This window comes from Oenanthe melanoleuca, chromosome 2, assembly GCF_029582105.1.
Source record: "Oenanthe melanoleuca isolate GR-GAL-2019-014 chromosome 2, OMel1.0, whole genome shotgun sequence".
Lineage (NCBI taxonomy): Eukaryota > Metazoa > Chordata > Aves > Passeriformes > Muscicapidae > Oenanthe > Oenanthe melanoleuca.
In genome coordinates, this window is record NC_079335.1 from 79,356,647 (window position 1) to 79,382,254 (window position 25,608).

At 38.2% G+C, this 25,608-nt stretch overlaps 1 protein-coding gene across 1 annotated transcript in view; it reads right to left on the bottom strand.

The window, feature by feature from the left end:
* The window catches only part of DROSHA (drosha ribonuclease III), a 73,784-nt gene that overhangs the window by 12,573 nt on the left and 35,603 nt on the right, over positions 1 to 25,608 (bottom strand). The window contains exons 17-27 of the mRNA XM_056483827.1: positions 24,872 to 24,979; positions 20,344 to 20,451; positions 17,880 to 18,018; positions 17,147 to 17,207; positions 15,181 to 15,240; positions 13,184 to 13,283; positions 10,839 to 10,941; positions 7,759 to 7,829; positions 6,664 to 6,708; positions 3,832 to 3,989; positions 2,214 to 2,319 (exon numbers count right to left, since the gene is read on the bottom strand). Coding sequence (XP_056339802.1) covers positions 2,214 to 2,319; positions 3,832 to 3,989; positions 6,664 to 6,708; positions 7,759 to 7,829; positions 10,839 to 10,941; positions 13,184 to 13,283; positions 15,181 to 15,240; positions 17,147 to 17,207; positions 17,880 to 18,018; positions 20,344 to 20,451; positions 24,872 to 24,979 — 1,059 coding nt within the window. The remainder of the gene's footprint in view (positions 1 to 2,213; positions 2,320 to 3,831; positions 3,990 to 6,663; positions 6,709 to 7,758; positions 7,830 to 10,838; positions 10,942 to 13,183; positions 13,284 to 15,180; positions 15,241 to 17,146; positions 17,208 to 17,879; positions 18,019 to 20,343; positions 20,452 to 24,871; positions 24,980 to 25,608) is intronic.

Genomic DNA, 25,608 nt, shown 5'->3' on the forward strand with positions numbered 1-25,608 from the left:
ACCTATGAGACAGAAGCACAGCATCCCATGATAAAAATCTGTTTCTTGTAACGGGAGAAGGATTTCTTTTGTTGTGTTTGCAGACTATTTATTTTGATGAGATCCATAATCATGATTAGTAGTATCATAAAACAAAGTGCAACATATACTCCACCCAGTGAACGAGAGAGACAAAAAAAACCCCAGTGGTTATCAACTTGTTCTGTATCAGAATTTGCCTCCTCTACAAGTGTGGTCAGGCAAGAAGCTCAATTTCTCTTAATGACAGAGAGAAGACAGTCCCTGTACCTTGCCAACAGCTTTTTTTAGTTAGTCTCTACACTGGTAACACAAAGCCTGTATCACTGCAGATGCTGTGACATATGATAAGCTCAACTGGAGCTTGACTCTAATTACATAGTAGATTTTTTCCTAATTCTTCCACCTTCACCCAGCATACCACTACTCATTACTGTACCAGAAGAATGTATCCATAACCCAGTACTGGAGAAGCTGTACCTTCTAACATCCAACAAAATGTCAACCTCTTTTCTGGTACATTATTTGGATATCTCCAAGTATGTAGACGAGACTATGTTCTCCATTTTTTTTTTTTTTTTTTTTTATTTTTTTTTAATCTTAAATATAGTCAATTTATAGACATCTCTCCACAAGTAATCAGTCCACACTAGGAAGCCACTGTGTTGCCAGTCAAGTGGAACCCTTGACCAAAACTGCCCTCAACACAACAGACACCATTTAGTTGATGTTCTACTATTACTTCAAATTTAAGTATGTTCACAGATGACAGGAGAAAGAGCTTAGTGTTTGCTGTTTCTCTTCAGATTCCACTTTGGCAATCTCCTTTCTCATGTCTTATTTAATTTGTCATCAAATTTAAGAACATTTTAAGATCATTTTCTTTTTCTCTACATGAACATCTTCAGAGTTCAAATTCTATTTTAGGCCATTGCCTGCTTCTTCTTATCTTTACATGGTTTCAGCATCCACTCCACTCTAACTTTGCAGTTTTGCTTAAAAACTGAAGTGTGCTTGTACTTGTACTTTCCAACTCAGTAATCATTATATTATGTGACAAAAAGGGATTGTTCTGAGCATTTACACCCATTAACAGCAACATTTCATATACTCCTGGCCAAAGAGTTCTTGCAAGAGTTATAAAACTATGGATGCCTACATTCTTAAAAGTCATGTAGAAAGCAAAAAACCCCACCAGGCTTTATATCCTGTCTCCTGAATGGTGCAGAAGAATCCATACAAATGTAACTGAAACTTATGAAATGGTGAAGAAGAATTCAAGTTACTTTTAAACACAGCATATATTTTTTTTTTCTCTTGGTTTAGCCCAAAAGATTCAAGAATCATATTCTTGGTAACACATTGCCTGCTAGAGATTTAGCATTGTCATCCCTTTATTGATCTGAGGAAAGTACTCTAGAATTAGGCTACTTCCTAACTTTAACCAGAAAACTTGACTCACATTCCTGATACATGTATTGCTTTGCTGTTCAAGTAAACTAAAAAAATTTAGTAAGCCCAAGAAAATTGTTATTTACAAACAAAGCCACAAGTCTCCAGCTGCAGGGCTAAATGAATCAATCAGGAAAAAACTACTTATACTATCATGCTGTGTTTAAAGTACAGTAAATTGTTGAAATATCCCCAAACATAGCTGTTCAAAGCCCAAATATGAGAGGCTAAAAGGCTATAGCAATCAATAGATGACTTTAACTATAGAAAAGTTTAATTCAAAAGCTACCCCAGGAACTCCAGATTGAAGACAAGAGGAAAACCAGACCAAAATAAATTGTAAAAACTTTTCATCAGGATGCATAACCCTGCCTGTATGCATGTTCAACAGATTAGAAGCCAGGAATAAAAAAAGACACATGATGCATCTATTTAAATAAATGGTTTAAGACACCCTTATTTAAAGAAGAACTAGTTTTAGTCCTCAATTTCATTGCTGACATCTTCAAAATTTTTGATCCATTTTACAGACTGAACAGAAATTATTGCAGTGGGCTCATAAATCACCATTTTCTATTCATTGCAGTGCTCATGACTTAAAATTAACAAAGTTTTATTAAGAACAGTGGTTGCTGAGGCTTCTTTTATTAATCAAACTCAGAGCAATTCACTAGCTGTTCTGATAATTTCAGTCTCCATCCCACTCTTGCTCTTATGGAGAATATGATTGATGGCAGTCTCACCGTTAAGTGCCCTTCATGATGATCAGGGAAATGTATGAATAAATACTCTGTGGCTACCAACTGCATTATAGAGTCACCCAGGAATTCCATCCTCTGGTTGTGGCCTCTGAAAAATGAGACATCAATGCAGCAAAATCAATAAGCACTCATGAGGAAAAAACCAAAACCAGCATGCACACACAAATTAAAATGAAGAGTGATCTGAAAGTGCTCATTTCCAAACACATTTAAGACAATTTTTCAGTGTTAATCAGGTGAGATGAAAACACAGCTCATTACCGTAGTAACACCAACTTACAGGCAAAAAGCAAATCAGAATAGCTTCAAATAAACGCAATCATTAGATTACAGACCACAGACTAAATGAAGGAGAAGAGCAGTTGACATCAAACCTGTAATGGGATAAGATCTCTATCTCAAATTTGTTTTAACTAATGAATACAATGACTTCAACAGATAAAAATGTCCATTCGGAAGAAAGAAAAGGATCAGGGTTTAAACTCATACAAGATCCTGGAAAGGGTAACCACTGATATGAAGTTTAACAAGGGCAAGTGCCAGATTCTCTGCCTGGGACAACCCCAGTTGTGTGTATAGAGTGGGGAATGACAGGCTGGAGAGCAGCCCCACAAAAAAGGGACCTGGGGGTCCTGGTCATGGCAAGTTGAACATGAGCCAGCAGTGCCCTGGCAGCCAGGAGGGCCAACCCTGTCCTGGGGGGATCAGGGACAGCATCACAGCCAGGCAAGGGAGGGGATTGTCCTGCTCTGCTCTGAGGCAGCCTCACCTTGAATATTGTGTGCAGTTCTGGGCTCCACATCATAAAGACAATATTAAACCATTAGAGAGTGTCTAAAGGCGAGCAACTGTGATGGTGAAAGGTCTTGAGGGGAAGCCAAGAGGAGCAGCTGAGGTCACTTTGTCTGTTCAGCCTGGAGGGGACAGAGGGGAGACCTAATTGCAGAAGGGAATGGTGGGGCAGGTACTGATCTCTTCACTTTCATGACCAGAGACAGGGCTCAAGGAAATAGCATGAAGCTGAGTCAGGATTGGTTTTTCACCCAGAGGGTGGTTTAACACTCAAAAGGCTCCCCAGGGAAGTGGTCACAGCACCAAGCCTGCCTGAGTTCAGGATGTGTGTGGACAACACTCTTAGGCACACGGTGATTCCTGGGGTGCCCTATGCAGGGCCATGAGCTGGACTTGATGATCCTGACGGGTGCCCTCCAACTCAGCATATTCTATAGTACTGTGTGCTTGAAAACAGAGCCTGGCAGCTTTGCAAGCAACAGAACACAAGGGCTGTGCTTGGACCACAGAGCATAATTTTACTTCTTTTCTCTGCCCAAATGTACCTCCAGGTATGTGTGATGCACAAACATCAGTCATGCAGAAAGCTCAAAATAAAAACCAGGAGAGGTCTCTAACACCTTCTACAGTCTTTCCCAAGGTATTTGCTGCTGACTACTGTCAGAGGTGGCATACTGAGCCAGGCGGGCTTGTGACCATAGCTGCTCTATTGCAGGATAAACGTAACACAGTTTGTTTACAAACCAGGAAATCTGAAATACTCAGCAGGGCCAGCAGAGCTACATGAGGACTCTTGCTCTGTACTCACAGAGTCAGATGGTTAAAGCCTACAGTCCTCAGAGTGAATGCACGTGCCAGAAGCCGAACGTGAGTAAAGATGACTCCAATTGCCTCCTCAAACTCCGTAAGCTTTTGAAGAACTGGAGAGGTCTCAATGAGTTGCCTGTCAGTATTGGACTCCTGCAGCTGCAAGAAAAATGAAGTGTAAGTAATGATGAACTCAGACTGCTGCAGAAATTTTCAGAGAAAAGCAAGCCTTCTTTAAATCAAGGGCAAAGAATACAATGAGCAAGTTCCATGGACAGCTGAACTGAGAAAACCAAGTTTCCTCTGCCTTTTGGTCTTGGATAATTACCACTCAAAGAAGAGATGAGCTCTTATGTAGGCTTTTTTAACAGCTGAGGCATTTAAACACATCACCTGCATGGCTCTACATGTGGAGGAATTGTAGCATAATACAAACTTTCAAAAACATGTATAATTGTACATTTTTGCTTTTTCTAACATTATCACATTGTTTGCAACTGAGCAACAGATTCAGAAATTATTAGAATACGACTGGCAGACTGACAGCATATCAAGTCGAGACAAAACCCAAATCAATCTCTCCCAATTTCCTGAAGTATCAAAAATCAAGAATAAACACTTTGAATATGAAATTCAAAAGGGAACACTAACACAAGAAAATTAAAAGTATTGCTTTGGGTCAATATCTTTTCTTATCAGTTTTTTGTCTGATGTCCTTGATGCAATGACACTGTTTAATGCCATTTCTGTGGAGGTGGGAAATGGCTTAAGCATTTCCTCCACCCATTCTGAGCATCTCTTTGGTATGGTAATGTCTTAGAGGAGGAATTATTGAGAAGAGGATGCCTAAAAAAAAAAGTGAGAATAACCACAGCTTTTTAAACTGGCATTGAGATAATTTTTGGTTTGTTGTCTGCCCCTTTTCTATTAATTGATTACATTCAATTTGTCTTTTTTCTGTACTGAATGTTCAGCTCACACTTTTATAGAGCTGCATATCCTTGCACCAAAATCCCACGCTTGAGTGGTAACTGTCATTTTGAAGTTCAGCTGCATGTGAAGCTGAGACTGCTTTTTGCTTCCTCATGCACAGCCCCTTCTATTTACCTACACAGAATTTCTTCTGCTTTTTTAAAATCCACAGTGAGTCACCCTTGCATTCCCACAACCAGAGTGCAACTCTTCAGTCTACTGTTACCCCTGCTACCTGAAATAATTTGGTACTATCAACCAACTGCCACCTCACTGCTCATCCTGTTCCCTAGGCTGTCAATGAGAACAGCCTGTACTTTAGCAAAGATCCCAAGGGAAATCTGCCAGTGATCACCATTCCTTGCAAGATGTGGTCATTTCACTCCTGTTCTCCATTTCTTATGTTTCAGCCATGGCTTTAAATCTTGTAGGGACTGACATTTTACACTGGAGTTGCTTTTTCTTTATTGCTTCTTAAAAAAAACATAAAAATTTTAAAAGCCTTTGCTGAGTTTCCAAAAGCCTCTGAGGAAACCCAGCAGACAGTACCATCTGCATTATCACATGCTGTTTTGTCTCCTAAAATTTCCCATACATCTGTAAGGCAGAATTTGTCTTTACATGTTGACTCTTTCTAGAAAGTCCATATGTATCCAGATGACCACTAATTATTTTTCAGAAACATTTCTACAGACTTGGCTACTGCCAACTACACAGAACTGAGGATCTGTAACTCTGTCATCTTACCCAGAACTATTATTTTTTTTTTTTTTTAATTGATTGGGATCTCATTTGGCATGTTGTTACAGTGATTTTTAGGAATTTTCAACATGCCATTCTTCAGGCTCAAAGGCCAGCCTGAGCTGCCTGTGTTTTACCTACTGACAAAACCCCCTAGGATGGTTTTGGGATGTGGAAGAAAACAATTTCCATCACACAAGTCAAGGCAGTAATAAGAAATTATAAGCTTCCTACACCAACTGTTGCCAATTTCTAAGCAGAGTGCATGTTTCCTTTGTGAAAGCAGGGATGGAAAGGTTAAAATAAAGTAGGAGAAAAGAAAGAAATTCAGAGTAAGAACAATCTGCTTTGGAGCTATGTGTGCCACCACACAGGACAGTTAGTGCTGTATCTCAAAATGTTATCTTCCTATTAAGAATATTTTGTATTTACACTCAAGAGGGATGGAGGTGTAAAAATTCTTCACATACACTGATTTGTTGCTGAAGATTTTGGCTGTGCACTCAGTGCTGCTCTTGCAGCACCCCTCACACTCCTGCTTGCACTGAAGACAAAGAACTACAGTGCAAAGAGGCTCTGAGACTTGCTCCATGTCTGCCCAAGAAGGGGGGGAATGGACTGGGACATCAGTCTCCCAACTTCTAGCCTCATCAACTGACAGCTTGTGAACTTGTAACCTTTGATACATAGAATAAAATCAAAACTTTCATGCCATTCAATTAATGTGTCTTCCTATTATTAAGGTTTCAGGCCCAATTTCAGGTAAAGAAAGTATGTTCCTAGATTGTTTTTGCTCCCTTTTCCTCCAACTTAGAGAAGACAAACAAAAAGCTGTCAAAACGTTACCTCTCACTGGATTTATTGTACAGGCACAGTTATATAATAAAAATGAGCTACGGAAAGGTAAATGATTAATTCTCAGAGAGGCAAAACTCACTACTTATTTAAAAAAAAATAGCCAAACAAATCACAAACCAAACACAAAGGAAAACATATATATATTCCTCTGGCTAGTCTTTAGCACAATTTCTGAGATGTCATCACAATGGAAATCTATGGAAAAGCATCCCTGAAAATAAAACAGAACTGTGAAATTTATTACAGAAAGGGATACACTTACTTGGAGTGGGTGTAGTGGATAATTAAGCCATACATCCCGCAGGTCCTGCAAACATTGAGAGATGCCTTTAATGCTCAAGGGAGTCATTTAACAAATTCCACAGTACTAAATAAAATGTCATTACTTGAAATACTGAACTATTTCAGATGCTGACTCTGCTTATTGCAAATTCAATAGCGCTGGCAAACTAATTTTTAAAATCGTGTATTTGCTGTTCAAACTGCCTGTAGTTCTCCCAATTAGCTTGTGTCAAAGAGGTGGAAAAATCCTTGAACCACATAAAAAGTGGTTAAAGGAAGAAGAAGATTTGTTTAAGCCTCAGGACTAACTTTATTTGCAAGTACTCCCCAGTAGCAAGTTTGACTTCTCTAAAGGCAAGGACTGAAAAAGAAAAAAAAAAAAAACATTTATTTTCTTCTCTTTCATAAAGGCTTCCTTCACTACAGCCACTGAGCAACCCATAAACACAGTTACAACAGGCTTCCAAATACTTTTATTTCTAATAAGCTTTGTCATTTCACAAACTTAGAGGAAGGAAAATAATATAGAATTCATCCTCTCACCACTGCCATGTGTGCTGTCCCAGTGGTAAAAGTACCTCCTTTCCTTTATACAGCTCATGTTCTATCAGCCATCTAAGACACAGCCTGATGTATTCTTGCCCACTGTAACTGTGCAACTGGGTAAATGCTGAATGAAACACCCTCCTTTTTTTTCCCCAACTACATGTTTGAAGCTTTTAGGGTAGGATGATTTAATTGATGAAACAGAATAGTTGCTTGACATGTGCATCATTCCCTCAGAGCCTGATGCCTGGATCTGCCTGGATTCAGTGCAGCACTTTGAATGGAAGCCATCAAGTTTCCCACACCACCCACCTTCCCTACCTGAGCCAAGCAACCTAAAGCACACCTGAGAAAGCACCATAATTTTTTTTTTGCCTGGATCAGTACAGCTTGCTGTCCTAATTCAATTTCCAGGAACTACATAAAATAGTATTTCTGCTTATTTGTGATTCTTAAGTAAAAAAATGAACAGGAAAGCACATCAAGTTATTTTTGAACTGGAAATCAAATCAAGTAAGTATATAAATACCTTTTCATTGAAGAGCAAACGTCCAAATAATTGTTTTGCTTCTTCTAGGCTTCCCTCTAGGTAAACAGCTCCTACATGAGGGGACCAAGATGCCAAAAGTCAATAATGCAATTAGTACTTAGAAAATTACTAAGCATGAGAAAGTCAAAGATCTTGGACTTCTTCATCTCCGACACATTAATTTTTAAAAGCATGCTTTCTGTAGCAACACCTGTTTTTTAGAGAAATTTAAAGCACCTTAAACACCAGCATAAATGAACAGTCATAAAATGCAAAGAAAAACCTGAAATAATTATTTCAGTGATAGAAAATTATATATCCAAAGAGCAAAAGTTTAAACAAATTAACCTACATGCAATATATTTCCAAAAGTATTTTTCAGTAAACAGCTAACTATACAGTTGTGCTGGTTTCAGTAGGAATAGAGTTGATTTTCTTCCCAGTGACTAGTACAAGGATATGTTTTCCATTTTTGATGAACACAGGGTTGATAATATAGAGATTTTTTTTTTATTGCTGAGTAGGGCTCACACAGAGTCAAGATCTTTTCTGCTTTTGGTACTGCCACACTGGAGAGGAGACTAAGGGGTGCTTGGGAGGCTGGGAGGAGACAGAGTCAGGACAGGTGACCCAAACTGACCAAAGAGATATTCCAGGCTGTATGACATCATGCTCAGTATACAAATTGCAGGGAAGAAGGAGGAAAGGGATATGCTTGGAGTGATAGTGTTTGTCTTCCCAAGTCACTTTTATGTGTGAAGGGCCCTGCTCTACTGTAGGTGGCTGAACACCTGTCTGCCCATGGGAAGCAGTGAAATGATTTCTTGTTTGGCTTTGCTTGTGTGCACTGCTTTTGCTTCCCCTATGAAACTACTTTTATCTCAACCCACGAGTTTTTCAGCTTTTACCCTTCCACTTCTCTTCTCAGTCCCACCCATGGAGGAGCAAGTGAGTGGCTGTGTGGGGCTTGGCTGCTGGTTGGAGGTAAACCACAACAACACTTGCAGATAGGGAAACCCATGAAACACATTTCAATAACTAGCAAATAATCACCACTTATTCTATACTTCCAACAAGATACACTATATTATAAACAATGTGTCAGGATATTGCAAAGCTCAAGGTCTTCCTTGAGCTTCCTTCCTTATTGGTTATAACTTACAGTAATTTATTGTCTGAACTGGAAAAAGCATCTCTGCATTTCTCATTTTCTGAAGATTATGGTTTTTTTTTTAAACTTCACACACAACCCTCACTAGCCCTCTCCAACAAGTTTTGTAAAGCTTGTTATTTACGTGTTATTAACATGTTACTAACATATTATTATAAAGTATATATAACATATTATATTTTTGGGTGTACCCTATATACTCCATATCTGCATAGGCTCTTCTTAAATTTAGTATCAGCATTTTGTCCTTTAATACGCTTTACAGGGGAGCTTCTGAAAAGCTCAAACTTGTTATTGTAAACACAAAAGCAAATGGAATACACAGCTACAGCAAGAACACAGAGAAGAGAGTGCATGTTCCCACACACAGGAAGAACATGATTTGCCTTGCCTTTCCCTTCCCCTTTCCCTTTGATTCCTCACTAGGTCAACTACTTTCTTTGAACTCCTTGAAGAATAGTTTGGGGGTTTATAAGACTAATTTTGCAGAGAAATATTAAGAGAGCACAAAATTTTAAACAATTCCTAGGCAGCCTGGTCATACTTCTGTTTTGTTTTTTTTTCATCACAGTGACTTTGTCATGAAGCACCAAACTTTGTAAAAGAGCCTCAAGCAGGAGTTCCAGACCCTACATATACTTTTATAGTTCCTTAACAAGCTCCCAGATTTTAGCTACAGCACTGGCAAAATCTTACTGCTCAATTAACTTTCTGAACAGCTTTGTATTGGAGGTTAAACAGCAAGCCTGATGTCTCAGCAAATCTCAATGCTTGCCAAATAGTTCTCATCACTACATCCTAGACAAGCTGAAGCCTATGAACAAAGACACAGATACATATCTAGTGCTCCTCTTCTGTTTGCTTTTTATTTTTAAATTAAAGATCAAAGCGTTCATGGAAAGCAAAGCAGAGTTAAAAAGAAAACTCTTATTTCTTGATAAGAGGAAATGCAATCTGGCCCAAGGCAGAATGCACAGAACTGTTGACATCTAAGCCAACTATGATCTATTTTTCAAAGCAGGACAAAATGCTTTAGGAGTTTGTGTAGTACATAAAGACCTGCATCAGGGCTAAACCATTCCCATAGCTAGTAACGTGTACAGTACATCTCAATGAATATGAAGTCAAACCAGCGAGATTAACTTGTTTTGTGTACTCAAATAAGTAAAGGTTCATAAAAATATGCTATTTAAAGTAGAGCTTGTGCAGATGTAACAATGAGATTTCCACCCTTCTGCTTGGTATCTGTGGTCAGGCCCTGCTTTCCTCTGCAATATAAACCTATAGACCAGTGCAGCATCTCAGTGCCCAACAGCAAATTTGACACAACTCTCCATCACCCTCAGCTAGAGGGCAGCTTTATTAAACCAGCCATGGCATATTGCCATGCTTTCCACCTGTAAGAAAAATGCAAAGACTAAAAGGTATTTACTTTGCAAATTCATAGAATGCTAGCAGGGCACAGAGGAAGTAGTCTGGTGACTCAGCTGGGAGTGCCTGATGCATCCAGAAAGCAAGTTGCAGTTTAAAATTCAGGGCTGAGGTTGCAGGTCTGTTCAAGCACTACTGGAAGCAGTGAACCTCTTATCTTCTGCCAGGCCATGGTGACTGAACTGCTCTCCTCAGAGAGGGGGCAGGTGTCAGGCCATGTTGGCACAGGAGAAGTGGAGTTCTGAAGTGACATGAAACAGCTTCACCTTCAGTGTGTGGGAGCCAGGATATGGAAGATGAGATTTCATGGTTGTATATGCAGGAGAGGGGAAGGGACAAAGATGATGTAAGAAGCTTTTCCATTGCCTACTCCTTCTAGCACTACTCAACAGGTCCACATCTCCTCCACCACAGCCAACACAGCACACAGCCACATACAAAATGTAACTGTCTGCACACACAAATGCAAACACGTTACCTATTAGGGCTTCAAAGCAGTTGGCCATGGCATGGCGGAGATCTGACTCCCTGCAAAGGTCTGGGCCATGAGCATAGAGCATGAATCGTTCCAGTTCCAGCTTCTGCAAAATATGTAGAGAGAGTTAAGGAAGTAAAAGAGTTTAATCACCAAAGTTCAATTACACTCTCATCATGCAGCTACTAGGACTGAAGGAACTATGAAGCTTTTCTCCATAGTTCCAGTTTAGATACAGGCTAAAATTTAAAAATTTCCTTTGTTTATCAGAGGTAAATAACTGGAGTGTGATACCATGGAAAATTTAGAATTATCAAACCAAAAGAAGCTAAAGCAGAACAGTGAGGAACAAGAACTCTGGTGACACAATCCATTGAACATCTGGCTTTTTCCTCTAAGACCATCAACAGGTGGTAGCCTCTGGGCACTGCAAGAGAAGGCTCACATTTTAATCTGCAGTGCCACCTAGCTTCCTCCTTCCTTTCAAAAGTGCATCATTAACACTCATATGTTGCTTGAACTCTAGCTCTGCATGCCAGTCAAAATCTCAGGTAGTAAGTCAGATATTTTCTATAATATATGATAATTCTGCTATAGAAATGCAGGCAAGAGCTCCTAGATTCTCTTTACATATTCATCTTTTTGACACAAAACCATTATTGGGATTTTTAAAGAAGAGATTTGTGCATCTTGCAAAGTCTGTATGAGAACAGGCTCTTCCCAGCTGGGTGTAAGTTTCTACTGATTAATTACTTGTTAACTTTCAACTTCATCCTCCCAGAGTATATTTAATAGGTAAAGCTGGAGAATAACTTATTTGAGATGCATGGTTTGGACATGTTTCAACTGCCAAAAAGAGATTTCCATTTTCAATGAATGGCAGCCTGTTCACTGCTCCAGAACACTGTGAATTATGACTTACAGTGTTCCATCACACTTTATAATGCACAGTGACCACCTGCTAGAGTCAACATAAAAGTACTAACTGTTTTGTATAGAATTTAAACTTCTTATACTCATCATTTGATCCTTAATTATGAACAGGATTCCACAAGTTCAAGAGACATTTAGAAGCTGAGAATTATATTAAGTGAACTGAATGCAACATGACACTGCAGGGGATGAAACCAGGAACGCCATATAAGACACATGAGAGGAATAAAAAGGTAAATTGGAAAATTTGGAATATACAGATATCTAATATTTACAGCTGTATCTATAGGTTTTTAAAATACTGCAATAAAAAATTTCAAAAATTGTCCTTGCACAATGACAAAGGCTGTGAAAAGACTTGAAGAATATTTGAGCTTTCCTGATGCAGGTTTAAAAATAGTATCATGAATTAAAATATCAGGCAATACCATATTTGTAAACCAAGCCCTGATATAAAATGTTTCAATCAATTCATGCTTAGCTAAATTAATAAAGAAAGATGTGGAAGAAAATTATTGTGTTCACTGCCTACCCTATGCCTCTCCTGAGAGCTGAGCAAAAAGATCCTGCAGTTTTTGCCAAAATCCCAAGACTGGATATGCTTGTTTAGGGCACTGTGTGATTACAGAGAGGAAAGATTAAAAGAGCAACTTGAAAATTATCAGCAGTACACACAGGACAGTGTGTGCACATGTGTGGCATAATCAATTACATCAGTAAGTCTCAGACTGTTTCTTAAAAAAAAAGCTAACAAAATCAAGAATGAATAAGGCAATACCTATCTATTTATGAATAGAGATTGAATCAACTTTCTGCATCATAATGCTATGCACCAGTATCATATATAGAAATATAAAAAGCTCTGTCATTCACAGAACTAAATGAAATAAAATTCTAAGGCATCTTAATTTTTCCTAGGAGGTAACACAGCTCTTCTCCAAAACCCTGTTTAACATACTTCTGACTACTCTGACAGTCTACAGTGGACCTGCATAGGTTATGGAGTAGATGAAATTCCCCCCCCCATTTTTTCTATCTCCACATTGCCATATTCTCCCTACATATTCTACCAGAAAGCTCTCTTAACAACACGTTTATAAGTTGGAGTCCTTTTCTTCACTTCATTACTTGTGCAAATTAAAGGCAAGTATAGGAATACCTTCAACAAAAGCTAAAAACTTATCTTTATGCCTGCAAAAATCACTTTTCCCAAAGAAAATGCTTTGGAGAAAACACAAAGTTGTCCTTTATCTTTAAAATCTACTTTCAAACTGAAAAGGGTTCCTGCATCCCAAACCTTACACACAAAACGCAGCAAAAAAAGTGATGTTCAAAGCAGGCAGCTCCCTCAAGCAGCAGTCCAGGCACTCAGTATTGTCCCCATGGATGTCAAACACAGACACAGAGAGCTGTACCTTAGCCAGCATGGCCAGGTGCTGGTTCTGCACAATGGCAGTGCGGTACGTAGCTAGTCCCCCTTCCTCCAGGGTGGGAAACAGGTAGTATAAGTGGACACTGGCAAAACAAAAAGCAAACCAGGTGCTGTTAGCATTTTATTAATACATAGATACACCTGTAGAGAACTGTGCCCTTCTCTCAGACCCTAGTGGGTAATACAGGTCCCTTCCCATAGTGGAACTCAGCTTGAAGTAAGGTAAAGACAGAAACATTCAAACTACGCCCAATCCTACACGCAGGATAGCACTGGCAGCAGAGGAGGAAGAGTGCTGTTTCCCAGCCTGCAGTTCCTTCATCTCAGGTTTCTGTCTGTCAGCAGCAGCAGAGGGTTCAGCACAGCTGACACCTAGAGGAAGCTGAGGAATAAAGCACAAGGGAAGCCTTAGCCTTGAGAAATGCCGTGCTGTGGGTACACACTGCTCTCAGGTGATGCTGCTGCCAATGGGATATCTGTTTATACACATTTCTTAAAGTACTTTAACAGATGCTAATGAAAACAAAGAACAGAACTCAACAGCCTGGATTTATCAAATGTGTGAAGTCATTATACTACAAACCACAAAAAAGAAAAAAAAAGAAAGGTAAAAATTGCAAGCTTTTAACAGCCTTTAATGATATTTGGCATCATGCTAGCAAGGTACTGCAAAAAGCAGAAACAAAACAAGTAATTCACTGATCCCATCAAGATCTGAGTAATGAATAAATGATTTTTGATACTTTCATGTATGACTATCAAACCCATGTTGAAAAAAGTTAACACATAGATGGTTTTCAACATTCCACAATTAAGGCACTGTATGGCACTAATTATTAAAATATTTTATTAAGCCAATACACAGGGAGAAAAATGCAGATGGATGCAAAATTATTTAAGGACAAAAACTGCTATAAAATTTAGAGGGAATCTAATTCACAACAGCAGGCACCTGAAGTTAAAAGAGGTAGGAAAAAAAATCAGACTTAAATAGGTGCTTACATGCTCTATTGAACAGAAATGGAGCTCATTTTTTTTCTCAATAGAGACAAAAGTTAGCTCAGAAAGTGAACTGATGGTTGATGAACAATGACAATGAAAAATGCAAGACATTTTAATCAGCAAGTCTTCCATCTTATCAGCCTGTACTGCTGTATGAGAGAAAAGGCCATGAGTTTTAAGGGCAGTGGAGACCTTTATAGGCTAAGAGTTTTTAATATCATGTGGCTAATGGCTAGTAAAGAGATAGAAAAGCAGTTTCGTTGTTCATGTAACAAACTGTCTTAAAGAGCAAATTAGCAGTAAACAAGACTACACCTCTATTAAAGACAGCAGAACAAAGCAGATGAAAATAGATTATAATCCTTATACTGTGCAACCTGTTTGCCTCTATAAAGGTAGAACAATGGAGATAATTATGCACTAATTATGTGCCTGTATTTTTCACTGATTTCAGAATACTCAAGCCACAACTGGAGCAATTTTTGATGAACCATGAGGTTCTTTAATTACTTTTGAATAAATTGCATTTGTGCTTAACTATTTAAGCTGTTATGGAAGCTACAGCCCTAATTACTGGAAATATAAGAACAACAACATTCAACATCACCTATAAATGCCTCTCCTTTGCAACTAGACAAAAAGAACTCATGAAAAAAAATAGCATGCTAGGAAAAGCATCTTTCCTTTAAAAAAAGGGTGCAAAGTTCAACTTGTCTATAGCTGAATAATCTCTAACCCAAATCAACTTGAAATTGCACTCCATGAAACAGAAACTCTAGCTTTTTATTTTCCAATCTTTCTTGTTTTATCACAGCCACTGAAAGGACTATCAAGAGAGCTGTCTGCAGATGTGCAGGTCTAAATATCAGGCAGGACTGCAAACATACACAGGGAAAGTAGACACTGAAAAGTTCAATAAACACAGTACTACAATAATAACATACAAAGGTGAGAACTGTTGAAGAATTCCCCATTTACCTTGTTAAGAACTCCACCACAGCATCTCCCAGAAATTCTAAACGCTCATTGTGGTTAATCCTGAAAAAGGCATTTTAAAATTCACGATAACCTAAGTAATACATGTTGATTATTTACACAACACAATTAAAACAGAAAAAAAATCAGAGTTGATTGCTAATTAGCCAGTCATTTTTGCAGCTTCCCCCACCCTCTCTGGATTACAATCCTTTCCAAAACAGAGTAACATCTATGTGAATTGTGAAACTCAGGACTGAAACCACCACCTTCAAAATTTCCCTATGTTCTGTTCCGAGCCATTGCCAGAGCTTCACAAAATGGGGAAAGGAAGCAGGACTGCTGCCTGGCACTGAAGTCAGGTTTCTCTATCCATCAGAGGGCACCAGGTGATTGAAACAAACAGCCTGTTCCAAGCCTTGTGCATGATACTCAGGAGCTCTAATTACCATCAACACCTGGTGGGCAGGACGATCCTGCAGCAGATCTTGGTACGGCAGAGGGAATCAGAACTTGGATTTTTCACAGCACCTTTAAATGGTTTTCTGTAACTTCCTTTGAGCTCCAAAGAAAAAATGGCTATACCAGGAGATGCATCCAAAGATACCATTAAGTTATTGGAATTTTTTTATTTACTGCTTTCTTTCATCACTGGTCCTGATTTACCTTTGTTTTGCATAAAGTTTAATTCCCTTCAAGCTGTCTGCCTGCTTATATTCAAAGGACTAAAAGGGCAAGCAGCTGAAGAAAAATGTGAGCTTGTCTTCAAATACATACAAATTTCTGCTCTAGACATCAAAACAAGTAAGAAGCAACATTTTTGATTCCACACATGATTGTAACAGAATCAAGGCTATTGCCACACGATTTTTTTTTTTTAATCCAGAAGATCCTTGTCAAGTGTTTGGTAGCTTTTATTGTGATTTTCACTCCCCCAACAATTATATAATTAGTGCAATTTCTGAAATAGGAGGCCTTTGTTAAGGCCTGAAAGAATTCAAGTACCTCTGCTGTATAAAGCAGTAATGTGTGAGCAAATCTAAAACAACTCTGTGTAGCAACATAACTGAAAATACACCTCTCTCAGAAAGGGGACTTTATATTTTTGTGTTATTTCACAAGAATTAATGCTATTTAGCCTTATATTATCTTTAGAGGACTCAAATAAGCTTGAAGAGAAAAGCCCATGGTCTAGCTGAAACAGCATTTAGGGAACAGTGCAAGAATAATTTATGCAGAATTAAATTTCTCCTATTCCCAAGCTTCTTCTGAAATGATGGCTCTTGAAAGGTTTGGCTAGAGCACTAGCTGACTAAAATACACACTGCCACCTAGTTCATGCATTTAAGAGATTTCACATGCAACTATTTCTTGCATTAGCCTTAAGCACTTTGTGTATTCAAATTCAGCTATATATGGTGCCTGTGGCTGTAAACCACATCTTATACTCTATTTATATGCACAGAATTCTTAGTGGTCATTTACAAATTATTGCATTACAACATTAATGGGTTTTGCATCTGTCTTTAAATTGGAACAGTAAATCAGCAAAGCCCATGTTCAGCACCAAATTCCTGTTAACAAGGTGCCATGCTAGGAAGGTACTACTGCGAGAAAATGTTATGAAGAACCCAATTTATGGCACTGATAACAACAATAACAAATCTTATTTTTTTTTTCTGCAGAAAGCAAAAATGTAGCCTTTTAGTCCTCCTCATTTCAGGGATCAACAAAAATGATAGAATTATCTGTTAAAACCCTCCTCAGATGTTTCCTGCAGGCATGACCAAACATTTACTATGCCACTGCTAATGGAGGTTCAGCACACCTTCATAATATAAAAGTCAATTCAAAATGGCTTTTCACTTCAACTATTTGCCAAAGCTGCTGCTGCCAGTAAGTCAGTTGTTTCTATTAAGTATCTCCCTCTGCAGCAGCTTCCCTACTTGCAAACAACTATTTTCATTACCTGGAAGGAGCTGGATCATCCTGTCCCAAACGGGACATAATATTTATCAGGGTGTTTATCCCTAGAAACATAAACAATGCACTATTAAGTAAACAGCCACTAATTCACTTTGAATAAATGCAGTAAACAATTACTCAAAATGTTACTTTGCAATTGCTGTACACAAAATTATCCTGTTATTTACAGGGTTTATTGCATCACGTGTAATCCTTAGCAGTGCTCTGTGCCTAACTGACCACAGCCCCATTACAACAGTATTGAATTTTAGCATTCAGGAGCCAGATAAATACCACCTTTGCATGAGAAGGACTTCTAAACATTACACAAGCAACAAACAATTTACTTCATTATCACTGATAATACTTTAAAGGGGTGAGGAATATTTAGCAGGAGACACACCACATGGTCACATTAGTAAGACACATTTACAAAATATATTCCAGTTTGTTCACCGTGTTGAGCAGCAAATTAAGAAAACAGTACTTGCCAAAAATCTAACCAAATACATCCTCCCATTTATTACCCTTGCTTGTTCTCAGCTCCTTACTTATTGACTAATTTGCAAAATCCAGCCTTTTAGAAAGACCTCACCGGTGTCTGTGTATAACTGAAATCCTCTACTGAAGGCATCTCTCCAAAGAACAATGGCCAAGGAAATGATGATGCAACAAAGGGTGTTCTTACTCATTAAGCGTGAGGTAAGAGAAAAATGATAGTGCTGTAAATAGCATACCTTTTTTTCTCATGTGTATATGGTGAACTTTTCTATCTCCATACTTGGGCTGTCGAATCCCACAGTTGGATAAGGAATTTCTGGCATGATCTGGGTTCATCCCAAAGTTTAAATGATGGCTTGGGTGAGTCATTGCAAGCTATAGTGCATCACATACAGGAAAAAAAAGTATTAAATGCATTCTTACAAATGAAAGCAAAACATTTTAGAACGGTAGCTACTAAGTTATTTTTCAGTTTGAAGAAAGGTTACAAAGTGAGGTAGTCAATCAGAAACTTGGTTCCAGCAATTTAAATGTAGGGTGAACTATTTCAGATGTCAGAAAGAAGGAACATTTATGCTCACTCATCAATTTAACTAATTAACTTTCATCATTTTTTTCTTTAAAGAAAAATTAGTTTAGAAGAGAAAAAGCATGAACTGTCAATTTGCCTTAAGACTTTTGCTTACTAGCTTTGCTGACCTGATTTCAATACATTTGCTTATTTAAAAATATATTCACTCTAACACTGATCTATAAATATTCATATTAAGCATATAAGCAATTAAAAGAGCTTCTCAACCATGCATATTTACATTACTTAAATATCTATAAAACTCTCCTAGCTCAAAAAATGAAACAACAACAAGTACCTCATTCCTGACAGAGTTAATCAAAGAAAATCTTTCCCTCGTGACTATAGAGGACTCACTCTTCAAATAGAAGAGGAATGGCAGCATTGGCCCTCTGTTTTACCTTTGTACCACCAAGGATTACCAAAAGCTACTCTGCTGCTGACACCACCACTGCAGTAATGGCAGCAGCAAATAGAACTACAGCTTGTGTTTCAGAACTCCATCCTGCAAACTCACACATTTTCTCCCTCTTTGCACATACACAGATCAAAATATTGTGCTTGTATAAAAGTATGTGCACACAAAACTTGTTTATAAAAAAGAGCAAACACTGGAAAATGCAAGCTGCAGAAAGTTACTTCTGACACACATGCAGGACTGCTGCTGCAGACTGTGAGCAAAGACATTCAGTAATTCATTCAAACATTGTCTGTTGCTTTCTAAACATAAAACTTAAAGAGCAAAATTATATTTAATCAACATTAAGAATTTTCTCCAAGTCCTTTTTAATTCCTTGATAGTATTACTAAGTTTGTTATAATTGTGCATTTTCAAATTCTGCTCCATGTGGGGTAGATGACACATTACAGTTTTTCTGAATAGATAACTTAAGAGTAATCTTTTTTTAACCTGCTTGTACTTTAAAAAGAATGCACCATGATAAAACTGGGTAACAATCAAGGCAGAATTATACATCTAATACTGCCTATGCTCAAGCAGATGACTGATACTATATACATTTTTAAAAAGCTCTTCCTCTTATGGAAAATGTTTGTAGGTTTTAAATAAATGAGTGTAGGGACAAAGCATTACAAAGCACATTTGTTATAAACAAACAATACTAATGCTTAAACACTTGATTTTTATGCTTTCATCTCTTTTTTTAACTTGTTGGTTTGTGTGTTTGGCCTCAACACTTTGAAAGTTTTCATCACTGCATTTTTATCTTTGACATTAAAACTAAAAAACAACCAACAACCAAATCCTAGAAGATGCTCAATGTTTAATATAACTTGCAGTAGGAAAAGGCCTGGAAAACAAATTCTAGAAACCAGAAAAGCTGTGAGAAAAGACATTTCCTTAAAATAATTTGGGAGTAAAATCTCTAAAGAAATACAGAAACTGCCATGTTTTGAACTTAGTCCAGTCATTGGAGAGAGATGACGCTCAATTCAGAAGGAAATTCTGAAAAGAGGTTCCCATTTTCCTTCAGCAAATTCATAAAAAGTCTAAGAGGAAAGGGGCCACCATGCCAAGCAACAGCCTCAGAGGTTGCTCAGAGGTAATCAGTTCCAAATATGCACTAACATAAAAGGCTGATTATGTGACATGGATGCATCTAAAACAAGTAAGAAATTCTCCCCTCCAGTTCCTGCTTGTTAATAAAAAAATACTTGCAAAACTCAAGACCTGAACAGAAGTTTGCAAACTTCTATTCACTAGCTACAAATGCAAAAAAGAGGGCACTGTTTTAATTATTCTCTTTGGAACACCTGTCTATAAAAACAAGAATAACAGAATCTGCAGAATAACATTGTATTCTCTAAAAATACCTGAAAAAAGGAACTTACCAGAAATGAGTACTTGACAGTCTTTTCAATGACTAAATTTTTGTCCTGCTACACATTACAAGCAAATTCAGATCTACCATGAGAGCAAAGGTAGGTGTAATATTTATGTGACAGTAGCTATCTCTTTTTGGGAAAACAAACTCTTGAAAGTTCTGCAGCACAAGTAATGAGGTTCATCCAAGCTGTGGCAATGCTGTGCATTTCAGCACTATGGATGAACTCAGTAACATCATGAAGAGAAACCAGCAAGAAGTCAGGGTTTTCTTTTCATATCTTACCTGCAGTAAGCACCTATCTCGAAAAGTGTAGCCTATCAATTTGTCCAAGTGCATCAGACACTGATGGTAGCGCACATGGTGGGTCAGGACAGGAAGCATCATTGCATGCTGAGAAAACAAAGGCAACAAGCAAGATCATTGAACTTCAGTGCACAGAGAACTCAGTCGACTGAGCTAAAAATACAAACACATCTCAGTTGTTACAACATTTAGTTTACTGTTTTGGTTTAAATGAGGAAAAAGAAAATCGTAGATTCCCATCCTTCATTTATCAAAGTACTTAATTAACCATATGTTTTTATCTCCACAGCCCTGCCTAGACTGAAGGAATAAATATATAAACCAAATCTTCAATTTAAGCAACTTCAATGAGGTAAAAAATGTCTGGTCACCAGTAACAGCAAATTTCAAGAAGCTATGACTGTGCTACATGTTTGTATCTTTTCATTTAACACCCTGCTTCAAGAATGAAGAAATACCACTTCCCCTCTGCCTCATTACATTAAGGAAGAAACACTTTACACCATTTCAGCCAGCTTTCACCAAACAACAGTAGCTACTCAATTTTCAAGCACAGTTGTGCCTTGCTTCACTTCCTTTTGAGGAAGAATTACGGCATTTCTGAAATGCTGCAGTCTGGCACATTTAATGTGCTAAAAAATATCAGAAAAGTTACTGTTTGTCTACGAAAAAGACAATGTTTTCCTGTTGGGGAAAATGTCAATAAAATTGAAAAAAAACCCGACACTATTTTGTAACAATGGCAGACCCCTCTCTCAGTGTTTCAAAGATGGAATTCTACCCTAACATTGACTTTTGATGCATCTGGTTTGAAATAAGCAAGTAGAATAGTTTATCAGTAGAGTAGTATAGCAAGTATGATATCAACACCACAATTCTTCCATAAAAAATTAAAAGAGAAACAGGAGAAATGCAGGATTTAAAGACTTATCCATGGACCATTTGTGAACTATTTTTTTCCAATCATTCCTATTACTGACATGACATGAATATATTCAAAATAAAGGTGTGTTTTAAGGGCACTAAAATCTGAAGGCTGTCACAATTAATTCAGAAAGAGGATTGTGTATGATTAGAGAAAATGAGTGTATAGCATGGAGAGAAGCAACAAAAACAAGCACACAAAGTAGATGATGTATAATTTACAGAATAAATGATGTTACAGATTTCTGCAGCTCACTAATGACAGAACAGCAGAAAATATAAAACTGGTGAATGTTACAGGATCAAAAATTAAGACTAACCAATGGCAAGACTTTCTGTTTAAGTACAAGACCATGAAATTCCTGAGAACAGAGCTGAAGGTAATCACAGAATCATTAGATTGGAAAAGACCCTTAAGCTTATCAAGTCCAACTGCAACAGTAACACTGTAAACTCCACCAATTAAATCATGTCCCAAAGATCTTTATATAAATACCTTCACGGCTGGTGACTTCAACACTTTCCTGGGTAACCTATTAAAATAATCACTTTCTCTGCGAAGAAATTATACCTAATATCCAATCTTAAGCCCCCTTGGTACAACTTGAGACCATTTCCTTTGGTCCTGTCACTTCCTGCCTGGGAGAATAAACCATCTCCTACCTGGCTGCACCCTCCTTTCATGCAGTTGTAGAGTGATAAGGTCCCCCCTGGAACTTTCTTTTCTTCCAGCCTAAACAACCTGAGCTCTCTCAGCTGCTCCTCATCAGACTTGTGCTCCAGACCCTTCCCCAGCTCCATTGCCCTTCTCTGGACTCACTCCAGCCTCTCCATGTCCTTGTAGTGAGGGGCCAGAGCTGGGCACAGGATTGGAGGTGCAGCCTCAGCAGTGCCCAGTACAGGGGCAATCCCTGCCCTGCTCCTGCTGGCCACACTATTGCTGATACAGGCCAGGATGCCATTGGCCTTTCTGGCCACCTGGGCATGCAGTGCCTCATGTTCAGCTGCTGTTGACTAGGAACTCCTCCCTGGTCCTTTACTCTCAAATGAAATAATCAGCTAACAGCAAGAAAAAGACTCCTTGGATCTCCAAATGGCAGAAAAATATAAAACCACTCCAAGCAGAATTAGAAAGTGTAGGTGAAGTTTGATTTTGTTACCATGTCACTTTTTAGAGTTTTTCTGGGGTAATTGTAAGAACATCCCCTTTATCTCCATAAAAACTGTACAGGTGTGCTTCCTGTGTGTTCCTTCATGGAAGAAATTAACTGAAAAACACCAAAACAACCAAACCTGAAACTGTTTCACAGGACAACTCTGCTTCCCTCCTCTATGCTCCACCATACTAGACAGAAAGAGTCTCCTCAAACAACATTTAACATTTTTTATACCAATATGTGTCCCTGCATTTGAGGACTGAATCACCAAGTTTCAGACTTTTATCAGCTGTGGTGCAGTGAACAAAGACCCCTGGGAGCACACAGAAAGACTATGACTCTTGAAGTTATATTGACAAAATGCTGCTTTTCTGGCACTAACTACTTGATGGATTGATTGACTGATTCAATCAACATCTGCCATCTTGGACAATGGCTATTCTGATGTTTTATGTATTTATCTCTTTAGAAGAGATGTTTTTAAAATATGTATGATTTCAAATATTTTGCATGTTCTGTTTTTTTCTGCAGCTAACATGGCAAGGCAGAGACTCTCTCAAGTGCCCTCAGACAGTGCCACCATCATCCCTCAGGACAGCAGGTGTTCCTGACCTGAAGCTACTAAGGGGAAGCAGGTGAGCTGAAATATTATGGAATGCATGAGATGCTCTACTCTGCTGTTGAGGGCTTGCAAGCAACAGTGGTGTGGGTGGAGAGGGGGAACAGAGGTGGTGTCTTCTCAGCATGGCCAGATCCTGCCACATAAGTGTATTAATTATTATTCTGTGCATTAAGTGCTGCTCAGCTCAGTGGCCAAGTACTGCACTTGATATACTGGGTAACTTCCAGTGAGCCTGTCAGAACTCAGACACTTTACACTTTTTTTGAACATTTCACTCACCAATTTTCCTCCCCTTTCAAGCAGTTCATTTCCAAGACAGCAATGACCACTGTCATTAAGGCTACATGAAACTCAGAGCAACTATAAGCTATCACAAGTGACTTAAAAGAGTTTCAATCTCCTAAACTGCAATGCTTTTAAAAGCAGTAATTTTAAATCACAGCACTTGAGTTCTGCCCCCAGAGCTGATTTATGCGTATTTAGTTTTGGTCTTCTTTAATCTGGGAAAAAGCATGTAGCAACAGTGGCAATCTTTCATTTTACAGACACACAGTTGCCTATTCTTGGCCTCTCAAAGAAATCAAATCAAAGGACCTTCATACCAGAACTGGCTGATTTAGATGCAGATGGGCACAAATATTGTGAAATAGCTTTACTTCTATCATTCTTTGGTGTTTGCTGTCCTTCAACAAACTGAAACAGGAATATCCAAGACATTAGGAGATGAATCACAAGAGATATTATGAATAACACAGAATGGTTTTGAAGTGCCTAAATTGGAAATTTACACTGTTTACTTAGCTGTAAAAATAGATAACAGTTCACAACAAAAAGATAGGAAAGGGCTGTAATTTTCCTCAGCTATGTGAGAAAATACTGTGCCACTGTTCTCCTTCTACTTCAGAAGCAATAGCAGAATCACAAAAAATGTTTCAGACAGAAGAAATGCAATTTCTAGCATTTCTCTCACTCCAGAATTTCCCTCTTTGGCCTCAGAATTCTAAGATTACAAAAGAATTTCTACCTATTCCCTTGCCTAGAGACCTCCCTACTTTATTCACTAATAAAGCTAATTATTAATTTGCATGTACTTAATTCTTAAATAACATCTCCAAAACAACAGCTAAAAAATAATGCAAGTATATCTCTAGTATAATTATATGGCTGTTATAACTACTCAAATTTTACTAATACAAAATTAAGTAAAAATCGCATTTTTATCACATCACAAAGCTGGTTGCTGTCAACTGCTCCAGAAAAGGATTTGACAGAGATATGTTCTTTGGAGATGTCATGCATATGAAACAGAGTATCTGAAAGACAGATACTGAACAGTATCTGAAAGACAATCTTTGTATTGAGGCTAACCTGTTTTAATCCAAAAGTTAGCTGTGGTGGGGTTTTAGGTTTTTTTTAACTTTCTTTCAAGTAAAAAGATATGTCTTCATGCTTTACTGTAAAACTTGGGCTGTTTTTAAAAGCTATCTAAATTTTAAAACATATTAAAATTAAAATATCTAAAACAAACCAGCTGATGGATTAAGAGTCCCACACTAGAATCAACATTTGGCAAACCTCCAGCTTCAAGCAGACCATTCCTAACCTCTCTCCCTTGCACTAATCAACCACGGCATAAAATTTTAAATTACCTTTTCTGTGTGTATAGAAGGGGCAGAATAGTTTCCTAGCTCAATAGATATTACTGAGGTATTCATTTCCATTTGGTTCTTCAGCCCAGAACAAACCCTTGCAAAGGTAAATGGCAGCTATAAAGAAAGCAAATACATCTCTCCAGTTCACTCACCTGGCAGACGTCAGAGCGTATCCCTGTTTTCCAGAATCCCTGGCTGCTCAACTCCACAGTCACTTCACGCCTCATTGTGTTCTTCTGACGAATTTTCTGCAGTGCTTCCTAAGCAGGGAGAGACCAGAGCTCCTGTGAAGAACTTGCTACAGCAAAGCACAGCAATGCACACACCAGCACGTTCACAATACCCACGTGAAGTTCAGTTTTGGTGAGCAGCTTCTAAGGCTGACACAGATCTGATAACTCTCAGCCACAGACTGGCAGATGTGCTGGAATACAGTGTGGACAAGGAATTTTGGTAGACAAGGAGAGAACAGAGGTGACAACTTTGCAATAGTTCTTGTTCAGCTATGTCACTATACCCAGTCCGGGAGAGGGGTCAGCAATTACCAGTCCTGGAGACTATCCTGATTGAAATCTACCAATTTTATTTCAATAAAAAATTTAAAAATATGTTTTACCTTTACCACTAGCTGTTTGGTGGTGTGCAAACAATTTGTCTCTAGAAACCACGAAAGGGTCAGAATCATTAAAAAATTTTGACAGTATCATTAAAAGAAAATATTTTCTGCAAAAATGAAATTAAAAAAACCCAAAAAATAAATGGGTCCTGGGTTAGAATCTCTTGGTTCCAATACTACAAAGCCCTGGGGTGTGCAAGCTCCCCACACAGCATGAACTAACAATAAGGACTCCCCTCCGTGCTCTGTCTTCTTCAGAATACAAAGCTCTTC